The 14,222-nt window shown below is 41.4% G+C and overlaps 2 protein-coding genes across 3 annotated transcripts; one reads left to right on the top strand and one right to left on the bottom strand.

Moving 5' to 3' along the window:
- Positions 1 to 191: 191 nt before the first annotated feature.
- On the top strand, positions 192 to 4,894 carry ciapin1 (cytokine induced apoptosis inhibitor 1). 2 transcript variants are annotated; one of them, XM_030424781.1, is made up of 9 exons: positions 192 to 339; positions 1,033 to 1,195; positions 1,420 to 1,563; positions 2,240 to 2,319; positions 2,596 to 2,764; positions 3,084 to 3,157; positions 3,734 to 3,855; positions 4,016 to 4,097; positions 4,201 to 4,894. In XM_030424781.1, exons 2-9 carry the CDS (start codon positions 1,039 to 1,041, stop codon positions 4,309 to 4,311), a joined length of 939 nt encoding a protein of 312 aa, XP_030280641.1. In that variant the 5' UTR covers positions 192 to 339; positions 1,033 to 1,038; the 3' UTR covers positions 4,312 to 4,894. The 2 variants fall into 2 exon arrangements, with proteins under 2 accessions (XP_030280641.1, XP_030280639.1); XM_030424779.1 differs by having other exon boundaries at positions 3,081 to 3,157.
- Positions 4,895 to 5,192: 298 nt separating this feature from the next.
- Positions 5,193 to 14,156, bottom strand: prmt7 (protein arginine methyltransferase 7). Its single transcript, XM_030424775.1, has 17 exons — positions 13,900 to 14,156; positions 13,330 to 13,366; positions 12,598 to 12,747; positions 11,661 to 11,769; positions 11,382 to 11,494; positions 10,600 to 10,829; positions 10,324 to 10,504; positions 10,120 to 10,247; positions 8,913 to 9,051; positions 8,746 to 8,829; positions 8,610 to 8,657; positions 8,381 to 8,470; positions 7,518 to 7,679; positions 7,087 to 7,161; positions 6,687 to 6,847; positions 5,988 to 6,084; positions 5,193 to 5,891 (listed from the first exon to the last, which is right to left on the bottom strand). The coding sequence occupies exons 1-17, from the start codon at positions 13,992 to 13,994 to the stop codon at positions 5,733 to 5,735; spliced, it is 2,058 nt and encodes a 685-aa protein (XP_030280635.1). The 5' UTR covers positions 13,995 to 14,156; the 3' UTR covers positions 5,193 to 5,732.
- Positions 14,157 to 14,222: the final 66 nt, after the last annotated feature.

Raw genomic sequence — 14,222 nt, 5'->3', positions numbered from 1 at the left:
ACTCACGATGGTATATTGTTTGGACCTTTCTTTCTAAATGAGTAAATGGGAAACAAACAGAATTAATAAATGGGATATGATTATTTTTACTTTATTTTACTATACCCCTAAAATATACAATCTGTTGTTTTTTACCGGATACTTTAAACACTCAAAATGTTAAAGCACGCAAATAGGGATCTTATTTTGAAAATTCTGACCGGTAAACATGTCTCGTAACGTTACTGCAAGATTACAATACACATCCGCCAAGAGGTGAACGGAGTACATTCGACTGAGCTGATCTTTCATTTCAATAATTTGACCACCAAAAGCTTTTAAGAACAACTACATAAAAACGTGAGTATAACTGTGTTAGTGTTTAGTTGTCTATCGGACTTTCCCGGTCTTAACAACCCGCAGATATAAACTTGATAAGCACCGGCGTCTCCTGCGTCACGCCGTTTGCTGTATCTGAAGCTAGCCTGCGTTATTCCACCTGTGTCAACAAACAAGCTAATCCGCTAACGATTAGTTATTAAGAATAAAGCTGAAATAAATAATAATTTCATCACAGTATGTTAATGTTATGCGAAAAATTTCTTGGTTTAAAATCAATAGGCCGAAGCTTCTTGACCAGTCCACTGTTTCCACATGTTAATATTCCTTTTTTGGAAATAATGTAACACTATTAATTATTACAGCGCGCCAACTATGCTCGGCTAGCTGCGCGTTTCTTGCGATAACAACTATAATCTCAAGGTCATTTTTGCCATTGGACTGACTTCTGTTTTCATGGGAGCGTTTTGAATCGTGGCTAAAACAGGCTGTCCTGATCATGGGTATATTAAGAGAGCTTATTCATGTTCTTATAATACATCTATGGTCGTGGACGTAACCTCAAAGTGACCGTTTGGTCAGTTGTTTCATTCTGTTGGTCTGACTGGATCATCTCCAGTAATGACACGTGTCTTCACTCTCAGATGATCCACAAACTGATAGAGAGGCTGTATGCTTTAAGTATAACTTCAGTATAAGTATTCTTTTGTGCAGGAATCCATGGCAGACCTTGGTGTCAAAGCAGGAGACAAGGTGCTGTTTGTTTGGGCTCAGCCCTCAGCACCAGCAGCCCTGAAACAGCGTGCAGAGGAACTGGCGGCCATTGTTGGTGAAGACGGCAGAGTGTCAATGGAGAACATGGAAAGACTATTGATGTGTGAGTGACTGATTTCTAAATTGTACTACGCACTTGCTTTAAAAAGCTGAGTCACAAAGTATATTCACATCTGAGAAGAGTATTTCATCATCACTATTGTACAGTAATGGAGGGGTTTATCCTGTTATCATAAATACAATTCTGTCAGAAATGAGAAGTGTGTTCAGCAGAGAGTGCATGAATTGAAAAGTCAGGAGTAAAGTGATCCTCTCTTCTCTCCTCAGCCTCCCACTCAGCATCCTCCTTTGACTGTGTGCTCTCTAGCCTTCTGGCTGACAGCTCCTCCGTCCACAGTTCAGAGACTCTCGAAGAATTAGCCAGAGTGCTCAAACCTGGTGGGAAGCTGGTTCTGGATGAAGCAGTTACAGGTGAGAAAGGAAAGCTTTGTTCTGCATTTTGATAAAGGTCAGTCATCTAGGTCATGGTAATTCTTAGTGCTGTATCCTAGGCACCTGGACTTGTTTCATTTTCTTGAGGACGTTTCACCTCTCATCCAAGAGGTTTCTTCAGTTCTGACTAACTGGAGGGGAGTTGGAAGCTTTTTAACTCTGTGTTGGAGTGTCCTTACAGAGACGTTGAGGACACATGTGAGCTCTGAGTTTTTAGGGCCGCTTGTGGGTCGTTGACTCAACTGGCCTTCACGTGAGTTGCTAGGACTAGGTGAGCCCAGGTGTGAATGGTTGTTAAGCTGTCTGGAGGGGGAACTCAGTACTGCATTGTCGGTGGGTGATGGGTAATGTTGTACGCCACCTCCTCTGTTCAAAGACAGTCGTTCCAGTTTGACCTGGGTGGATTCTTTACTCCATCTGTCTTCTCTGGACAGTGTGTTTACATTGTTGTCCTGAAAGGCATTATGTTTAATTTGGCTGTAATCCCCTAAATGTGTCATTAAAATAACCAAGAATTGCATTGCTTATCTATAAATCTTTATATAATGTTTCTCACATTTGAAGTGTCTTTATTTACAGACTATGCTCCAGTGATGAGGATGTGGCTCTTATTGTGTCCTGAAGTGTCTTTGATGTGTTCCTTTCTGTGTTCCAGGAGCTGAGACGCAGAGTGTGAGGACTGCTGAGAAGCTCATGTCAGCTCTGAAGTTATCAGGCTTTATGTCAGTCCATGAGGTGAGTTGGTGTGTTCAGGCACAGTGCGCATAAAAACCTCAAACAGGCCATTGTGTCTATGACTGTGGATAATTTTCGGCAATTACAGTTGCTCTATGATCTATTGTTCTCTTGAGGGAGGTGTTTCACTTCACAAACCACAATGTTTAGGGAAGAATATGAGAAAAGAAATCAAGCGGTCGACCGAATACAATACATCTTGTGTGAATATGGATAAAGACCTGCATTAGGTTCATCCCTTTTGACCCTTTGACACCGTTGCTTCTTCCCATCCAGGTCATTAAAACAGAACTGAGTCCTGAAGCATTGAACACCCTCAGGACGGCCACTGGTTATCAAGGAAACACTCTGTCTAGAGTCCGCATATCTGCCTCCAAACCCAGCTTTGAGGTGGGATCATCCAGTCAGATTAAACTGTCATTTGGGAAAAAGACACCCAAGCCAGGTAGGATTTTTTTTTTATTCTTCTGCACTGACAATAGCATTGGCAATACTTTTCAACTGATGGCCAACTTCAGCTGGCCATCATTTGACTCCATTACATTTAGTCATAGAGTGAACTGGTGCCCTAAACCTTGGTTATCCACCTTGAAACTGTGCTGACTGTAGAGATCTACTTTGCTGTTGGGTTGAACAAGTGCCCCAAAAGGCTTCATAACATGTCTAGCCACTGAGATGCGTATTTGAATTTATTGATATAACTCATAAGCTGTTGTCAAAGTTGGGGTAAAGCTAACATTTTTAAACATCTGTGGTTTCAGCAGAGAAACCTGCTCTGGATCCCAACACAGTCAAAATGTGGACGCTGTCAGCCAATGACATGGATGATGACGACGTGGTGAGTTATGGATTTTTGTTCCTTTGTGTGGCCCGATGTAGAAGCTTGTCAGTTTTAACTGATTGCCTGTTAAAAAATGTAGTCTGTTACATAATCCAAGTATCACAATACTAAAGTAATGTAATTTGGTTACTCTCCATTACTTTTGGATAACCTTAATACCAAACATATGCAAATGAAGACTGGTGAAAAGACAATATAAATAAGATGAATTATGCTTAATATTAATGTGTGTATTCTGTAAGATTACACACTTGTCAGTTTCACTCAAGACTGATGTTGTGTGAGACTTGTGAAGCGTTGTCGTGTGTGCATGGTTACAGATGAGTATATTATTCTTTTGAAATAGTAGTCCTGTTAGTAATTTATGTAATGATTGTGATGTAATTAATTTTTTTCCCCCTGTAACTTTACCAGTTTATGTAATCCTGTTATACATTACTCCCCAAGCCTGCCTATCCTCACATATTATGGTCATATATTTTAAGATCCACATGGATATGTTCCAGCGTTTTTCCCTACACTGTGCTTCCAGCATTGACTTAGTCTTGCCCCCTTTGGTCCCCTTCTCTCTAGGATCTGGTGGACTCTGATGCTCTGCTGGATGAAGAGGACTTGAAGAAACCAGACCCAGCTTCTCTTAAAGCACCAAGCTGTGGAGAGGGAGCAGGCAAGAAAAAGAAAGCCTGCAAGAACTGGTGAGGTCACCTTGCAAGTGTCTATAAACCATAGACAGAAATATGTTTAATTGATTGCAGCTGCAACAGAAAAAATAATTTATTTTACATTTATCTGCACTTTGGAAAGCATTTAAACATTACCTCTCACCATATGTTTGTTGATGTATGTTTTGTGTAGCACATGTGGTCTTGCGGAGGAGTTGGAGCAGGAGAGTGAAGGAAAACAAACGACAAACATGGCAAAATCTGCCTGCGGAAGTGTGAGTATATTTTGATTGTCAACTTCTTGCACATTTTCTCTCCCATCATAGTAACCTGTTGACAGTGTAAAGAAGTAATGGATTTATTTTCTATTTGTGGCAGTGTTACTTGGGCGATGCATTCCGATGTGCCAGCTGTCCATACTTGGGCATGCCAGCGTTCAAACCAGGAGAGAAGATAGTGCTGGACAAGAAGACATTGACAGATGCCTGAAACACTAGATTTGAAGATCATTCTGCTCATGAATCAAAATGTTACATTCCTTGTTTTTGCCCAGCCAGCAATGCACAATTCTTTCTGCAAAAGGGTTGAAAGCCATTTTTTCAATGGCGTCATTGCAAAAGTGATGGGGATTTCTGCTCAGTAAGATGTCCTGTGTGTGATGGATTCACCGTTTGAAATGACAGCAATCGTTTTGTTTATGGTTTGGTGCCCACATGTATTTACTATGGCAATAGCAAGTCATCTTCACTTGTTTCTTAATTAGATAGTTTGGCAATGCAGCCATGACAATGAGCAAAAGTGAGATTTGAATGAAAAAAAGTGCACTGACATGCAAATTTCCTCCTGCTGTTGTTAATCATGAAGGAAGTACTAAAAAGCACCAAAATGCCCTTGTTTTCTGTTATTTTCATTTAAAGTTCTATTTACACCTTTCTGCTGACGTTCAGAGTATAAAGTAAAAACTATACAATGTTCGGCGCACAATTTAAGCCTATGGGGATCCATAAAACAGCATACAAAATGTTCAATTCAGGATTATTTATCTGTATATAAAAGCAAACTGTTGATGTGTTGTTGCTTCTTTGTGTGTCATTCAAATACAATAGCCTTAAGCCACACTTTGCTTGTAGCCATCACATTTGATTCACTGAATGTTCGTGTGGCTTATAGTTAAGTGATGGTACATTCTCTCAGTTCATATCAGCACATTACTCTCTCACTGTTCAAACAACAGCAGCCCAAAAGACCCATCCAGTCTCCAACAGTGACAGTCATATTTCAAGAGCTCAGCAGTAATGTCACTGCTCTGCTCATCCCTACGATCTAACTTCCTTCATGGAAACGTGACAAGGAAGACACCAAACACAGAACAACCAATATAAAACTTTATAAAACATTCCTATAAGAAGACATTTGGCTTGGCTAGATGAGTGACCCATTAATTCACAAAACCTTTTGGTGGTCTCTGGTACATGATAAGTCTGAGTTAAGATTTTTGGCTGTGGTGACCCTAACAGGTTAGTTAGTTACTTACTTGCGTGCGCGCACACACACCATTTTGCATCCTGAATTGCTGCAAAGTGACTAAATATCCATCAGCCAGTCTGTGACGTTGACCTTTGATGGATTTGGTTGGTTGATCATTTGTTTAATTGATTGACAAATACTACAACAGTCATTGAAGTATGGAGAGCCTATTATTATTATCATTATGTTTTCATTGTTAAGCTTCTGAAATGTGGCTGACAAGTTTTATATTCTACAGTCTTAAAACACAGAATTCTGGTCAGAACAATAAAACTATATTGGCTGAACCACAGATGGTAATAATTAATTCAAAATGCCTGAAATGCAAACAGTGACGTGAGGAAAGCATCAAAAGTCAGTTCTTCAATCACATTCACTTCACGTCACTGAGACTTGATGCTGAAGTCCATCTTAATGTCTCCTGAACTGGGTTCAAATGTGAAGTTGTAAGACACTGCAGCCCTGCCGTCACCTGAGCTCTCCCACGGTGACCTGAGAAAATACACTCCCTGTTTCCTGTGTCGACTCCACTCACACTCTCCCTGCAAGGAAGGCACAGCAAATCTGTCAGAGTCTGCTATCAACTGATGACAACTTTAATTTTGACAATACACTCTGAAGCAACTTGACTGTGATACCTGCTCACTGATTGGTCCAATCAGTCCTGCGCTGACAGTGATGTCATCGGTTAGATGATATTCCATCCACAATGCAACACCATGACAACGACCACTCCTGAAACAGACATTTAAGCAGGCATTCAAACATGTTAGCAACTCTGCATGGAAAACATGTAGAGGGACAGTCCAAACCCTCCTTACACACTGTCTCTCTGTGGAGGCTTATTTCTAAGGTGAGCAAACACTAAACAAGGATGCTAGCTGGTGCTGTCACCATCTAATCTCTCACAAAGAAAGACAACAAGGCTGTTCACATTTCTAAAATGCTTGAATGTGCTTTCTTGTCACACAATCACCCCGTTGAGGAAGAGATTCCTTCATGTGTGCACTGAAACAAAGCAATGATCAGATTCTGGGCATGCTTGTTAGCAAATAATAATAATAATAATAACAATAATGCATTTTATTTGAAGGCGCCTTTCAAAGCACTCAAGGACACCGCACATAACAACAACAGTAGTTGTTAATATTAGTGTCAGCCAAGAAAAGGCCTGCAAAGTCTATGAACACATTCAACCCAGTACCACAAAGCAATCATTTAGCCACAAGCTATCCAATCTGACCACGCTACATTGTCTGCTTGTAAAGTTATGTATACCTAAAAAATTTACTTTTTTTTGTTAATATGGTTCTTATCTCATAGTGAAAATTCAGTACCTTAAGAAAGGCAGGGAGCCCTGGCTACTGATTGGCTCCTGAGGGACACTCTGTGTGAAGTCAAAGGTCATGACAGCTGTAGATTGGGTCAGAGCTCGGCACGGGTACTCCCAGAGGGGGTGTGGCTCCGCCTCACGGGACTCACGGAAATCTAGAGATTGCTGAAGGGACAGATGTAGTAATAATAATTATTTAACATCATTTTGGAAACACAGGGGAACAAATAAAACTTAAATATATAAACAGTGAATGTCTATGTTCGGTTGAATTTCTTGTATGGCTTCTGGTTTCTGATGAGGACAACTGCTGTCCATTACAGAAATACCATACAGTCAGCTGGAGACTACTCTGGAAGTAGGAACTAATGGCTAAAAGAAGTTAAGACACATTAATATTTTACCTGGACCATTTCATCCATGGGTGAAACATCAAAGCCCTCACAGGTTCCACACGGGGCTCTTATCCTCCACAAATCCTAATAAATACAAGAAAAGCATTCATTTATAATAACTAACTAATAACTATATTCCATTATATTATTTCAAATGTAAATCCAGCCATTCTGAACTTTGCATTCAAGCTGCTTTAAGTGTTAAACAGCTCTATATTCCAACAGTAGTCACTGTTGAGTTGAGTGTTTGATCAGTAACTCATGTCTCTCCTCCCCATGCTCATGCAGTAAAAGAGAAAGGACATTTTGTGGTATCCTCGGCCCACTTTATCCAATCAGGACAGAACTCCATAAAGAGACTGTCCAGTCTGCTTGCAAACATACTTTATACATCAGACCAACACAAAAACACATTTACATGTAACAAATATTTGTCTCACCTGGAACTCTACAGCCATCATATGAAGTGTGGCAGAAGAGGGCAGGATAGTGGCATTCGGCCGTAGAAGGCCTGCCAGGGCGGTCCGACAGTACCAGAAGAACAGGGAGTGCCAGGGCAGGAGGCTGGTGCTGAAGTACGGTTCACCCATCAGGACTGAGATCTGGAAGAAATATGCTTTACACTCTCCACTGACATCCATGTATCTGACCTTTAGTTAGATTATCAAACCGTACACATTACATTTGGGAGGGATTTTTGCCTTCAAATATCAGAAGGGTTGAACTTAAACAAGCTGTAAACACAACACTGACTTAAAGTAGCTTCACCTTATGAGGTTGATATGGTGAGCATACTGGCAAACATGCTAGTTACTACACACCCAGCAGAAAGGAGCTAAATTAATGATTTGACTATCAAAGTCCTTTATTCATTTTCCTTTTAGCTCGGTTTTTGCTTTTTTTACCAACTCACTCTGTTTGGTGCTAGACAGTAAGCAGCAGTTGGATTGTCAGATCTCTTTCACTAAAAACAGCTGCCTGCTGCTGGAAAAATGTGGATAATAGTAGTGAACCAAAACAGTCAAGTCCTGGAGCTTAATACTATTGTAAAGAGCTAAAAGATGCTGAAACATGGATGATGATGATGAGTGACAACTGTTTCCTCTATTTTAATTTGTATTCTATAAACAGATTTTATCATTTAGTGTTTGACTCAATTTAACAATGTATCAATCATGCATGTGTTAACTGTCTAAAATAAGTGTTGATCAATTGTTACTGGAGGCCATGGCATTTCCAACTTTTCAACAAAGACACCGTGGCAGACAGCAATGCACATCTCTAAAGTCTTGTTCCAAAGTACCTGTTCTGCTCCTAGATCATTACTGGTCAGCTGTTCAGGTCTGATCTCCAGCAGCTGAACACCTCCTTTCATTGAGTTGGCTTCCAACACCTGCAGAAAAAAAGTGCAGCATCAGCAGCTGTTTAACGGCCCCAGTTCGGTGTTGTTGTGTTTATATACCTATAAAATGTATAAGATCATCGGATGGTTCTCAGAGATGAGATAGTACAATAAAAAGGTTCTCATTCACCTGCTCAATAACCTGCTTTGACATTCGGGAATTTTCCACACTGAAGACCTAAGCAGAGACCAAGAAAAAAACAGAGACAAGTCGATAACAGACTGATGGTATTTGGTTTGTCAAAGGAGAGTATGTCTCACATTACCTTTTTGGCTCCAAGCATGTGAGCAAACACAGGAAGCAGACTTCCATCACTGATGCCAAGACACACACTGTCCTCCCTCAGAACCTGGAGTTAACACAGCAGGTGATCAGAGAACAATCATATCATTAATACACTGACAGGTCTGACTCTGGTCTGCCATCACTTACACTGCGCAGTGCGCTGACGTAGCTCTCCGTACGCCTTCGGTCGTTGAGTTCACCAAAGCGTGGCCGAGTCCAAACGAGGTGAGCCTGGCAGGTACAACACGGCCGAGAGGGAGGAACAACAGTCTGCGGGTCCTGTTGGCTGAGGACATTAACATGCAGACCATGTAGAGCAATTAGATCATGTGATAAAATCAGTCATGATATCTCATATTGCAGACATCTACAAAGACAGTTTTGATGCACATTCATGTTTCTAGGGGGGTAAGCCCTCAAGGTGAAAATATGTGCTTTTCCAGAGTTTTGTGATTTCTTTAGTGATTTCCAAAATTAAATGAGGCATGTACTTTGCGTCAATCCAAATACACTTTGAGAACATCAACATGTTAAAAATGCTGTTCTTTCTGTCAGTTACCTACGTATGTTTGAGTGTAGTGAACCACTGCAGAGCTAATAGAATAGCATAACGCCAGGAACAGACAACACAATATTTTTCTGTCTTGACGTGGTCACTATGACAGATCGGGTGATGACAGTCATACATTCTGGTCTTGACTTGGCACATGGACATAGCAGCCCACATGTTGGACCTGACAGTACTCATTTTTATTCCTGATGTCACACCTCTGTCAGGTCATTCCATCATAGAGTCTGATCCTGCAGTTACACTGCTATGCAAGTCTGAGATAACTGTTAAAAGATTCAAAATAAACTGACATGGGTTTGAATATTGTCAGCTATTTAATAATTGCAGAAATTTAAAGGATGGCCATATTAAAGCTACTACAATGAACTTTTTGTTTGGGTTGATTCTGGCAGCTTGCAGTTTGCTTATGCAGGTCATTCAGGCATCAATATTCAATTAATACAGTTTATAACTACTTTCCTTTTAATACTTTTAAGCAGTCACAAGGAAGAATATGTGATTCCTCTAAAAGCTCCACCACAGCAGCTAAATTGACCTCATGGTTAAATTGTTTTGATTGATCTTCTTGGTCCTGTGAGTTGCTACTGAGCAGTACTTAAACTGTGCCTCACTGATTTGCATTCCCATTACCAGTTCAAGCAGTCAGTGCTGAGCTGCACCTGTCATATTGTGGTTAGCAAACAAGTGTTCCTGTTTATGTTCAGTGCTGCTGGAGACACAGATCTTAACAGCAGTTCTAAAAATAGGCAGAAAATATACAGAATTCTGTCTGTGAGTAGTTACCTGTCAGACTGCAGACTGTACCACAGACTGTAGTCATCATGGCAGACAGTCAGACTCAGCTCCTCTCCTTCTGTCACCCTCCTCTCCGCGGACAGAAAGTACACACTTTGCATCCAGTGGTCCCTCCACTGAAACACACCACAGTGATGAGCAGGAGCTGAGGGGAGGCTGACTGATGTCAGATTATTGTGGCCTGTAACTCACCGGAGCCATCTTTGACTGTGGGTATGTCCAGCTGGGAGCCATGGTGCACACAATGCTTCCACTGGGATCCATGTCAATGTCCCACCAGGACAGGACCACCTGGGCCCGACCACCTGATTGAGCCACAAACTGGGAGGAGTGGGACTTGAACACACTGCTAACTGGCTTACTGAAATCCACACTGAGAGGGAAAGAGTGCAGAGGGGGGACAGCAAGATGTGAAAAACTGATTCTTAGAGAAAACAGTAAGTACGGAGAGATGTCTCACTTTGATACCTGAACATGGTGCAGAGAGGACCCAGCGGGGTGAAGCTGTGAGGAGACACCTGGCTCAGCTGGATGTCACACACTGAATGAGCTCCAGCACAGCGACCCACGTCTGGTGGTGGGAGCAGACTAGCACCTTCCACATCCATCGGCTGCAGCTGACCCCAGCTCCACAGTAGCTTCGACTCCACCAGCTGGGCGTAGACGGTGGCCCGGTGAGGAACCGCTTCACAACCCTTCTACAGGGTGGGGGGACACAAGGATACAGAGCTGAACCCCAACAGTGACTGCACACTTAACCCAAACTGTCTGTGTTGTATTCAGTGATCCAGCAACATCTACTTCACAGACTTTTCAAGGACTTTCCATGCACAATTCCCTCTAACATAAGGACCCAACTCAGCATAGTTTGAGACATGGATCAAGGTTAATTACTTTTACAACACAGATGTTTCCTTTATAAGAACCAACAGGCTTTACAGAAGCTCACAGATATCAATTAAAAATCAGCAAAAGGACTTTAATTTCTGTTCTTACACAAAATATATTAATTCAAGCACTTCTGATGTCCCACTATTCAGTATTCACGCACATTTTCAGCAACATTTCAAGGCCTTGACTTTTTCCCGAAAATTCTAAAACTTTAAAGGATTTCAGGCACCTTTGGGAACACAGACTGTTCAAAAATAATTCTAAATGTTCCTGACTGTTGAAAGACATGCAGATTAACGTCACTTCATGCATCATGCAAACACATTCACACACACACACACACACACACACACACATACCTGGACCAGATTTTGATGAGCATGTTCATAGCTGGGCAAGGCTCCTTCCCCGATCAGCTCAGTATCAAACAGTTCTGTGATCAGCACATTGGCCTTCATCTGCATATCCCCCTCTGTAGTGAATCACACAGCTCATCAACACAAGCGTACCCACTACAAATATCATGTTCTAGTCTGCAGACTGCTTACAGGACAAAAATTCTATTGATTCCCAATTGTTTTCATATTTATTCAAATAGTGCAACTGTATTGTGTTGTTTGTTTGACGCTCTCTCTGACCTGGCCCCACGGTGACATCGGTGGAGTGTTTGTTAATAATCTTGATCTTTTCAGAGAAGCCATTCTTCTTCACAATGCACTGTGCTGCCTCAGCCATGGGCTTAAAAACCTGCAGACACAACAGGAACAGAGACAATTGTTTAACGTTTTGATAAAGTGAATGTGTTGATCAAACACTTGCGACACAGGAAAGGGACGCTATTTTACAGTTTAACAATATACTTTATTGCACAGTTGGCATTGCAAACTTCACTTGGTGTATCACAATTACAAATTATCGTTCTTTTGCAATACAATCTTCAGAAAATTATTTTTCATATCAGTACATAACGACAAACATTTACCACAGCGCGATCCATCTGTGACAGGCCAATATCAGCCATTAACATCGGCCAACCAATATATCGGTCGGGCTCTATCCTATATTTCAGACAGTAAAGTCTGTTAGCACTAAAATGGTTATTTGATGAATTGATGAACAGTAGATAGACAGAAAAGATTTAATGATTTGATTAACAACAATTTAGAGAAATAATAATTTGACAAGCAGATATCCAATCATTTCTCATTCAACATTTTAGCAAATTTATCATGCATGCAAGAAAAAATCAACTAAAGAGTAACTTAACACCATCTGAAAATCTCATCATGTGGACCTACAGGGATTCATCTTCTCACCTTGCTGCAGTGATGTACATGTAAACATCAGCAGCCCATGACATCACTGTTGGGTGCGGTTACAGGTGCAACAGACAGACATAAAACAGGTCTGAAATTTTCAACAAGAGAGTTCAATAAATCACTTCTTTCCAGCCTGCTGTTAAGTTACTCTTAAGCTTGTTTCTGTTTTTAGGAGATACTACACAGTGAAAATATGTGGACATATTGCCCCCTGTATGCAGCCCTCATCCAGTAAATAGAGGAAGAGCATCTCTACCTCCACAGCATAGCAGAAGTCAGCTCCAGCGGTGACAGCCATCATGGACAGGAGGCCTGTTCCCGTCCCAATGTCCAGGACGATGACCTTCTCACCTCGAGCCTTTACTCTGGCTACAGCTGCCCGGATGCCCTGGTAGTACTTCTCATTCTGGAGGCAGAAAATACATGAGCTGTGTCAGTGCTAGAGAAGAGCAAGATGCTCTAATCTATTGAAATCATTTTGGTGCCCATCAGGGTTGTTGTCTCTTTTGAATTTCACTCAACTATCATAAAGGGGACACTAACGAAAGGTTTATAAATTGTAAGTGCACTTCAATGCACCCTGTAAACTCAGAAATCTGCACTGGAATGACAATCTTTCTCTCATATTCCTTTGTTGAAATACATGTGCCTACATCTGTCATTACTTTATTGTTTCACAACACTTTTAATAATGAGATTCTAAAATCATAACAATATCCCCTTAATTATCTATAGGCAGAGTTTAACCACAAGTCTTAGTGTAAACATTCCTATTTTTACAGCATTAGTTCTCTCAGAGTCTATTTGACAAAATTGGCACTGTAACCGAATCAAATCGATTCAAGAACCTCAGCGGCAGCACCCAGCTCTACTACATCCCGAGGGCTTCCTACCACGCAACAGTCCAACAGACATAATAACTGAACTATCTCATCAGAAACATGCTTTGAAATCACTATCAGACTGTTCACGAAGGTTGAACACTCACCCTGTCGTGGTCATGCAGCATATCTGCATAACAGGACCTGAAAGACAGACAGACTTGCTTAACTGATCAACAGGACAACAGGTTCAGATGGACACGAGTTGGTATCCTTCTCAGAAATGTTAATGTTAATGTGACAAAAGACTGACACATCACTATCAGCTGTTTTAACTCAAAAATATCCTGGATGCAGAGCAGACATTACCGCACTTGCATATGAGAAAACACACGCGCGCGCGCACACACACACACACACACACGCGCGCGCACCAGCATCAACAACAACAACATTCATGAACGTATGACAGACAGCATACAACGTTCTTGCAATAACTTGAATTTCAAAATGTCACAATAAAGTTTGCTCGCTTGTTGACAAACGCAAACACTCATGAGAAAACAACTTAAGACTTTTAAAATGATTTCTAAGCTCCACTCTTCGCTTCAGCAGCAGAAAGCGAAGTTTGTAATTGTCTGGGTAAATTCCTCTCGTCATATTTTCAGTCATAATGAATGTCGCTTTACAAAAGCGTGCAGCCTCTCTCCATGCCGTGATGCTAAGCTCGGAGCTACCTGGCTATCTCCTGGTGGTAGTCGTACTCCTCGCTCTCCTCCATCCAGTCCAACGCTCCCGTCGTCGGGTTGGCTCTCCCACAGAAGGTCTTCATCTTTGCCACGGCTGTTCCAACACTCGGCTGAGACGTGCGGCTAAACAGACGCTGTTTTCAACGGAGTATTCTACATAAACCTCAAAGTAAAATGTGTCAGTGGGCCAGCGTTGCGTCTACGGAGGCGGCCATCTTTCTCATGACGTCACACGCTCTTTGGGTCACATGACTAGCTTTTTAAATCTTTGGCATTTTGTGCCTGGATCCTCTCTTATTCACTGTTTTCAA

The sequence above is a fragment of the Sparus aurata genome, chromosome 8, assembly GCF_900880675.1.
Source record: "Sparus aurata chromosome 8, fSpaAur1.1, whole genome shotgun sequence".
In the NCBI taxonomy this organism is placed as follows: Eukaryota; Metazoa; Chordata; class Actinopteri; order Spariformes; family Sparidae; genus Sparus; species Sparus aurata.
The sequence above is the reverse complement of the archived record's forward strand: the minus strand, read 5'-3'. Positions and strand labels throughout refer to the sequence as shown.

Coding starts and splice junctions, on each gene's coding strand:
- ciapin1 (XM_030424779.1), top strand. CDS start 1,039: ATGGCAGACCTTGGTGTCAAAGCAGGAGACAAGGTGCTGTTTGTTTGG. Junction 1,196..1,419: donor CATGGAAAGACTATTGATGT/GTGAGTGACTGA, acceptor TTCTCTCCTCAG/CCTCCCACTCAGCATCCTCC. Junction 2,320..2,595: donor GCTTTATGTCAGTCCATGAG/GTGAGTTGGTGT, acceptor CTTCCCATCCAG/GTCATTAAAACAGAACTGAG.
- prmt7 (XM_030424775.1), bottom strand. CDS start 13,994: ATGAAGACCTTCTGTGGGAGAGCCAACCCGACGACGGGAGCGTTGGAC. Junction 12,748..13,329: donor TGCTGCATGACCACGACAGG/GTGAGTGTTCAA, acceptor TTCTGCCTCCAG/AATGAGAAGTACTACCAGGG. Junction 10,830..11,381: donor CTCATCAAAATCTGGTCCAG/GTATGTGTGTGT, acceptor CCCACCCTGTAG/AAGGGTTGTGAAGCGGTTCC.